The sequence below is a fragment of the Pavona decussata genome, unplaced genomic scaffold (assembly GCF_977016875.1).
Source record: "Pavona decussata unplaced genomic scaffold, jaPavDecu1.1 SCAFFOLD_381, whole genome shotgun sequence".
Classification (NCBI taxonomy): Eukaryota; Metazoa; Cnidaria; class Anthozoa; order Scleractinia; family Agariciidae; genus Pavona; species Pavona decussata.
Window position 1 is genome coordinate 2,043,716 of NW_028145755.1, and position 8,341 is coordinate 2,052,056.

The 8,341-nt window shown below is 37.6% G+C and overlaps 2 protein-coding genes and 1 non-coding gene across 3 annotated transcripts; 1 reads left to right on the forward strand and 2 right to left on the reverse strand.

The window, feature by feature from the left end:
• Positions 1–846: 846 nt before the first annotated feature.
• Positions 847–2,161, reverse strand: LOC146452058 (uncharacterized). The gene has a single exon (XM_085098351.1). It carries the CDS (start codon positions 1,938–1,940, stop codon positions 1,410–1,412), a length of 531 nt encoding a protein of 176 aa, XP_084954477.1. The 5' UTR covers positions 1,941–2,161; the 3' UTR covers positions 847–1,409.
• Positions 2,162–3,679: 1,518 nt separating this feature from the next.
• LOC146452059 (low density lipoprotein receptor adapter protein 1-B-like) lies at positions 3,680–4,918 on the forward strand. The gene has a single exon (XM_085098328.1). It carries the CDS (start codon positions 3,890–3,892, stop codon positions 4,439–4,441), a length of 552 nt encoding a protein of 183 aa, XP_084954454.1. The 5' UTR covers positions 3,680–3,889; the 3' UTR covers positions 4,442–4,918.
• Positions 4,919–5,818: 900 nt separating this feature from the next.
• Positions 5,819–5,972, reverse strand: LOC146452060 (U12 minor spliceosomal RNA). Its single transcript, XR_014859904.1, has one exon. It is a non-coding gene; the product is annotated as a U12 minor spliceosomal RNA (small nuclear RNA).
• Positions 5,973–8,341: the final 2,369 nt, after the last annotated feature.

Sequence of the window (8,341 nt, forward strand, 5' to 3'; positions counted from 1 at the left end):
CATTTACAGGAAACATGAAAGTCCAGGAAATGATCAGAGAATGGACCAGTCTTCACTTTTTAATCCTAAAGCTAAAGCCACAAGTCTACAAAACGATGGTAGTTTAAATAACGCCGTCGGAAGAAACGTAAACTATGATGTGTGGCATAAACTGATTTAAATATAGCCTGCAATACAAGCTGTACAGGTGTTTTCGGGCGGCGGGCGAGAGTCAGAATCTTGGTTAGTCTTGGACGCACTTTCTACTCTCCCAAATTTTCCTGATTCTCTGCTTTTAACATCCAAGATGGCGGCTTTATCGCTCAAGCAAAATAATATGCCTGTATCTTGCAGCTTATTAAAATAGAACTATGCTTAGCTGAATCTCTAATACTTTATCTTTTCTAAGCCCAGCCAAAATGGTAAATGATAATCATAGCAATTGCAATCTATCAGTAAATAAAATCATGTGTTTAGACTTCTAGTCAGCACAACTGCGCCACACATTTGGATGATGGCCAGAATGGTTAACCAGGAAACAAAACAAAACCAAATAAAGTTAAACAAGCACACTCTTAGGTTATTTTTAGACAGCATGGCAGGTGGTTATAAACGTTTTAATTTTAAATGCTCCCTCTAGGCCTCTCGGATAATTTCTAGTTTTGGCGTGCGACTGAAAAACGGCCTTGATCGAGTAGGAGCATGCATTTAAAATTTGGGAGGATAGCAATTTATCGTTCAGAGATACACTGTTGCCCGAGGATGATAGCTATTCATTGAATGGAAAGACTTCCTAGTTTCAAACATTTTAGAAGAACCTCAGTGTTATATTTGAATACAGTCATATTCTACATGTGATTTGTGAAAATTGTAAATGGATTTATTTTCACAACACCGAAGCTCCAAAATAATAGATGTATTAAGGGAAATGTCATATTAATGCTGCAAATTTTATTTGTAACTTTCATTTGTGTAACAAAACTTTTAAAGCCAGTTTATGAATACAAAACTGGCGGTCATTTCAGTTTTAACGTTCTAACTAGAAGATTATGCACCCAGCTAAACTGAACCGCGAAAAACACCACGTTATTTAATTTTCTTTTATATTAACACACGGAACTTAACTATTTTAAAGCATTTCTGAAATAATTATTCTTTGTTTACTTATACATATTAAAAAGATTTAATGCTGCTCTTTAAACTGTTTCAGTTTGCGTTGTGTCTTTACAAACCCGTAGGCTCCTTAATGTTTTATTTCCGATATATCAGACTCCCAATACACAGGCTTTCTTTTAAAGCAATGCTAATTTTGTTCTATTCATTGATTCCCTCATAATGACGGATGACATTTGAATAATACAAACCACTCTGTGTTCGAAGTGTTCCTGTATAAAATTTTACCAGAGACCAGCTTGGTAATTTGAAAGGTTTCATTGCTCGGGTCCCTCTCTTCGTAGGTCTGCCTGCAGACACTCTCTTACTTTCTGTCTTTCTTTCCGCAGGCTTCTAAAATGGTCTGTTTTGAAGGCAGCATACAATGCCTCGTTTATTTCCCTCGCTTTCAGATAATCTTCGCAAATAACTACATGACATTCGACGTGATTCTGCGAGACGTGATGATTAAACGCGAAGATGTTGGAGTCTTTTTCGTAAACTAAACCATATGAAATTTTCTGCAGTGGTATAAACGCTAAAGGGACATCTCGCTCTCGTTTCCTTTCCACGAAGCTAAGACCTTGGTTACCAATTTTGATACAATTCGTCTGTGTTGTGTTCCTGTAATCTCTTTGTCCACTCGTTTTCTTTATTTCGTCTACGGCGGCCTGCACGCCTTCTATTCCAGGGCGTGAGTTCAAACTGAATCCCATGTACTTTACACGAAATGAAGACTCTTGAACAAACGTCCTCGAGTCGCTTCGACTTAGTCCAATGTCTCCTACTTTCTGCTTGAATTTCTCCATTTCATTCCGTCTATTCAGCGCAAATGAGCTTCCAAGATTAAAATAAAAAATGTCCTGCCCACAGTGAATAAGATGGGGACGTATTGCAGTGTGTCTTCACTGGCATTTTCGAAAATGGCTAACCGCACATCATGAAATTTGGAACAAACATAGTTTCCTGGTGAATTTCCTGATGAGATGTCAAAATAAACAGCCGGAGCCGAACTGCAGAATTGAAAAAGTTATTAGAATTGCAAATCTGTGGTTTACATAAAGTTTACAAGTACTTCCATTTACGCTTTACGTCCGGCGGAAAGTGCTCTTGCCTTATAAAACCGAAGTGGTTCACGTGCGCCCGTGCGGATAAGATGTTTTGTAAAACAGATTCGGGGAAAAATTTATAAGCTACTGATTAAACTCCCGTTCTTTTGTGTTTAAGACATAAACATTACAGTCACTAACAATGAATTTATACGAACGAAAGGTGCAAAATTAACTAAGCAGGTTAAGAATAGACGCGAGCGGCTTAAAGGAAAAATTGGCAAGTTATAAATAACAGTTAATTAAGCTTAGAATTAAGAGAGAGAAGGCTCTATAATATTTTGCGCTTCTAATTTGAACAAAAAGAATCGATAACGGAGTGGAATAAGATAAGACATAAGGGGATAGATATCCGTTTTAATTGCCTCCATAATGCGGATTTAGTCGTAAAGAAAATTTAAAGCTTTGTTTAATGTTAGCTAAAAAACTGATTCGAAAACACAGGAAAATTAATTCCTTTAGTTTTCTTTTTTAGCGAAGTAAAAATATCTTTTAAATTATAAAATGCAAGATAAGGTCAGCTCAGTATTTTCATAAGAAATGTGTCCAAGCTTTGTGTTTCGTAAATCCAACAACAGCTCCGGTAAGTTCGTTTTCGCTTTCGTTTTTTCTTCGACTTAAATTTTCAGTTTTAACATCCCAACAGATCAAATTGTATTGCTTACACAAATATGATTTTAAAAGGCCACCAAACGACCTGAGAACACAGGAGGCAATATTTTGAGCGCTTTGCTTTAATGTTCTCGTTGGGCAGATTTTAGGTGCCTCTGATTAATTTGTTTTGGCTTCGCTGGTTAGAGCTGAAAATTTAAGGCGCCGCCTAAAGTAAATTTATTTATGCTCGGTTAGTACTAGAAGCTTGTGGGGCCGTGTAATCAAACAATTATTTTAAACAGAACACAAACGTTTTAAAAATCCCAACTGGCAGGGAGGCTTACCAGTTGGCTATTTAAAAAGCGCGGCCGAGGTTTTGAACAGGGGACCACCCAGAAACAAACCCAGCTAGTGGCCGTCAGAGAGGGGACTCGAACCTGGGGCCACGCGCCTCTTACCACACCGGGACCACGCCGCCTCCCTTGAAAGGTGCAAACTGAATCAATTGCAAATTACCAAGGGAAAGACATTCGTTGCAACAGCAAGCTCGTCTGAGAGTGATTTCAATTCAATTGACGTCTTCAATTTCTCGAACAAAAAATCCAGTCATGTGACAATTTTTCTATGGCTGTGGCAGCATCATGTTTTTGTTGTTTTTAACTTTTTTTTTCGGTTCGCAGAATCTGGCCGTACAGATTTTGCTATAATAATGAATGGAGCTAGGATTCTGGGGTACGTTGTGAAGGATGTAGACTAGACTGTTGGTAGATCCAATTGCCATGGCAACAGGCCCCTAAATTACGACCCTTCTCGGACTGCAACATATTTGAATATTTGAATATGCATGATGCATTGTACCTTGAACGGATGAATAATTATCTTTTAAAACTGTCAACAGATGTTTTATTGACATTCCCTGTTAACGAATACGATTTAAAATTTTGATTTTGACGCGCAAGAAGCTCGAGATCTAACTACTAAGGAATCGCATCCGGAGTGGCTATGACAGAACAAGGAAACCGCCAGCAAAGCGCGCAGACTTCAGGAGAATTTTTATGGGTGTTATGAGATCAAAACAACAAAAATCTAGCCCTACAACTAAGACAGAAAAGAAGAAAACATACGACATGGTACGAAGAATACGTCTGAAAAGTTTGAAGCAAGAATATGAATTGGAACCGTCGCGAAGTTTCATCGTTCGCTTCGCGGGAAAAACAGAAACATCGACTCCTGGAGGTGAAAACATCGATGATTGTCTGCGAAAATTGTACAGGGAAGTACGAGACACTGTAAACGCTCTGCCTCGCGTGTGTTTGGAGATCTCGTCAAGTGATGTTAAAATTCGGTGGGTGCAAGGTGGAGCAGAAGATCAAGAGGAAATAGAAGTGCCATTTGGTCGAATATCATTTGTAATAGCTGACAAAAAGCACCAGCTTTTCGCTTTCAACGACTTCGTATCACAGAAACCAAGAAAAGTTGAATGTTACGCTTTCATTTGCAATGAGTCGGAAAAATCCGATGTCGTCGCGAACGCCTTGTCTGAAGCGTTTAAAAGAGTCCACGAACGACCTCCGAGAGGATCAAGGTTATCTACAAAAGAAGACTGACAGAATTGAATTTCACGACTCTGTCGATGTTAAGTCAAATCTTGCAATGGAAACTGAGAAAGAATGAAGTTTTAAGTAACTAATCTGATTAAAGGGTTAACTTGCGGTGCAAATTTATATACACGGAAGATTAGGCATGAACGTTTCGATGCCATGCGTTTGAAGACAAAATTCAGTTGTAAACCTAATCTTCTCGCTAGATTTCTTCGTCTCGCCTTCCGTTTTAACGAAATAGATGCACAATTTTCAGTCTTACGTTAATCCAAGAGTGTGAAATCATAAACAAATTTAGCAGCTTTCTAAGTGTTAAGATAATCGCAATATTAATTGAAGCAGCAGCACAGACCGTGAGTGAATTTAATCAGTTCAAAACAGAAATAGTAACAAATAAGAATTATTGATCAGTTTCTTTAGGTAGCTAGAAGATGTTGTAATAATATCCACAGTCTCTGTTCAAAATAAAAGTTTGTGAAAGTTTTCTATTGAGTGCATTTTCAATTGTGCGGCGAAGCATTTAATTGACGGAAACAAATTCATTTGTGCTCCACAATACACAATAATTTTTTTCGGTTTTATCAGGAAAACAAAACTGTCAGCTCAAGTTGGAGACAAGATAATGATCTTACGTCACTTTTGCCCACTGCGAATTCGAAAGAGCCTCTGCGGGTACCTACTTTAAAGACTGAATTTATCTGTGGTTGTCGACCGATGCACGAAAAACATGCCTGGAAATAATGGCATGTCGATATCGCCAACATGTCGGTTTTTTACACAATAGTTAAGATGTAAAGCTAATAATTAAAAATAGTTTCGAGCAAAATTTAAAAGAGCATGAGCTTTGTGTTGTCGCTGTACTTTTCCCTATAATTTTTGTTGTTGTTCACACTATTTTTCAAAGTAAATAGAAACCATTGTCCAAACAAAGAGATAAACTTTTCGCAATAATATGTTTGTTGATGCGCAATGGTCACGGAAATTAAGGTTGCTGGGGCTTGTCTAGTCTACATCCATCACATTCAAGACAGTTTGTTTTTTGAGAGTTATTTCAGAACACTCTTGCATAAAGATCCGCTTACACTTACGATTTTTGTGCAAATTTTGTCGCGCGCATATTCTTTTAATGAAACTTTTATTGCGCCCAAGTCGCAATTTAAAATCGCTTATGCGAACTAGGAGTGATTTCATCCCGATTTGCGGCAGCGATTTCGAAGAGGTAAGGTTTCGAACATGTTTGAAACTTGCTGCTGGTTTCCATGTACGATTTGAAGTCGCAGTCTTGCGCGAAAGAAAAATGGCAGTGACGCGTGACAAAAGTTGCATGTGTATTGGAGTCTTCAAGAAGAGAATTGTTTTTGTTTTTCGTTTAATTATTTAGGGTGGTTTTGGAGGCCGCTACAACAAGGGCATCCCGCAGAAGTAAGCGGGTCACCCGAGGGCAGCCTGTAACCCCGGAAAAAATTGAAAGTGACACTAGCCACAAGATCTGGCGTCACCCAGATCGTTATTTTCCTTACTCATTAGTTTAAGGCAATTAATCCACAGTCACAAAAGAACTATTGTACTCAACAGCAGTAGCAACGCTTGTGGGAGGTCATTATAAAATTTCACTTTATAAAATAGTATTTCGTCTTATTTGTTTCGTCTATCAGTAACCTATAGTAAATAAAATTAAAGCGGATTTTAAAAGATCTCACGTGTGCATAGGTTTGTTGATTTAAAAATCAGCAAATTTTTTTAAATTTTCTTATACGCATGCGCGCATTGGTGTTTTGTAAAATGAAGGACCATTTGTTTTGGTGTTGTCTTTTGTTAAAAGAAACCGTTAACTTCCTTTTGAATTAGTTATATTTTCAATTTTTTCCCCATAACAAAACAATGACATACGATTTTGAAATTAAATTAAATTATCAAGCTGCGTGCAACATCTGTGCACCTCGGATGGAACATTTATCAGTAGTAGACCTTTACAATGATATCAACGATTTTGGCAAGCTAATAAAGCCGCAAAAACATTCAGCTAGTTTCGAATGGGAATTTGGCTAAGAACTTATACGACGGCATCGCTGTCATATTAACCATCGAAGTGTTTTACAACTCTTTCTACTGATAAGTTTTAATTGTTCAGTAAAATTCTACAAAAGACCAATTATCTGATTGTCCGAAGTAAATGAAATCTTGTTTTATGCAAATAACCAAATGTAGAAGACGCTATTAGACACGTAATCATGCTAGTAGGAGTCTGTTCGCCAAATTACTCTAAACTCTGAATATCATGGAACGTTCTAACTTTTCAGTCTCGTTTAAGGGTGAATAATGATGCGATGAAGATGGAACTTTGTTTGTTTGTTTGTTCTTTGCTTTTTTGGCTAATACTTCGGCTTTGGTCCAAACGTCTTCTAAGAGCGACTGAGGAAAACGAACAGAATAAATTTTGATACAAATTGACTAACTGACGTGCTCATAAACAGTCCTATAATGTACATTCTGGTACATATCCCTCGGTAACAGTCCATTTAAAAACCATTTATGCAACATGATTGGGCGTTTTCGTTTACGTAGTAACAGTAAGTAAGGAAGCAAGTTGAAAGGTTTTGCAGGAAAGACATTCCTGGGTGTTTCCTAGCAAGCAAGGCGGAAGTGCGCGCGGTGTTCCGGTCACGCCGTTAAATTATAGAAGTGGTCTAGAGCTCCTTCCGTGTCCCTAAATTTAAAGCATTTTTGCCTTCGGTACACATTCTTTCTTTTCACCCAGGTGTATAAATAGCTACCTACGAATTCTTGGGAACATGAAAATATAGTTACATTCTAAAGGGGATCTTGTGCAATATAGACAAACATGCCGAGTACTGATACAAGCAGAAGTTAGTAATACCGCCGGTCACTGAGTGTTTAAATCGATTAGTCAATTTAGTTAGTTTAGTCTTTTGGATTGGACTGAGTCCTTTTTACTTTGGACCTAATCTTAAGTACTGACTCATTGTAACACTTTATCATGAGCCTAGAAGAGCTGGCTCGGGAGATTGCGCAAGCGCTCTCGGTGTTAATGACATTCAATAAATTACTTTGCTTTCTTTATACCACAAATCAAGTCTACAGGTATGCATGCAACCTAAACCCCAAATCCCTATTTCCAAGAAAGGATCCTTTTGCAGTTGGTGATTTCTTGCTAGTTATAAAGAATCAGGGGGTACTTTCACTGGTTTCAAAGTTCATATACATCGATACCGACGCTAGCGTGCAGCCGGCTACTATTACTGAAAATCCGGGCTGAAAACAAACCTCATAAACAAAGTCTTACAACACTTTATAGTTTGGTCTAGTTTCCCAGAGCAATTAAATTCAAAATTTAGGTTCCCATTAATGGCGTGGGAAAATTCTTGTTTCTTAATCTCCAAACTATAAACTTCAAAAAGAAATCTTTAGTTACTGCATTAAAAGGATTAGTTTCCTACTTGCGTGAAAGAACCAAATGGTTATAAGTTTTGAACGCATTTATACAGCTAGGCTACTGTTATCACATAACTAAATTGAATGATGCGTTTAGCCTTTTATCAGAACAGTAATACGCTCAAGCAAAGCACGGAAACCTTTATTCAGTTTCTCAAAAACAGAACACTTGGATTTATTTTTAAAAAAAAAACTTCACAGTCCTCGACACAGGTCAGTGAAGTTTCAAAAGCTTAGTAAGGTCAGAAAATCATTGCAAGCCTTAGACTTGTTTCATGGCAATGTTAACGTCATGTCTTTGGGAAAATATAGCGAGTGACGTAAGCAAGGGTACTAGAGAAGAAACGGATGATTGCATCAAAAGGGCAGACTACAATATAACGTTAGTTTGTTTGATGCTTTCATGCTTTTGTCAATAAGTTTTTTGTCTAGATTTCCCATTGAATAGTCAGC

Bases quoted from the DNA above. Each gene is read 5' to 3' on its own strand.
- LOC146452058 (XM_085098351.1), bottom strand. From the start codon at position 1,940: ATGGAGAAATTCAAGCAGAAAGTAGGAGACATTGGACTAAGTCGAAGC.
- LOC146452059 (XM_085098328.1), top strand. From the start codon at position 3,890: ATGGGTGTTATGAGATCAAAACAACAAAAATCTAGCCCTACAACTAAG.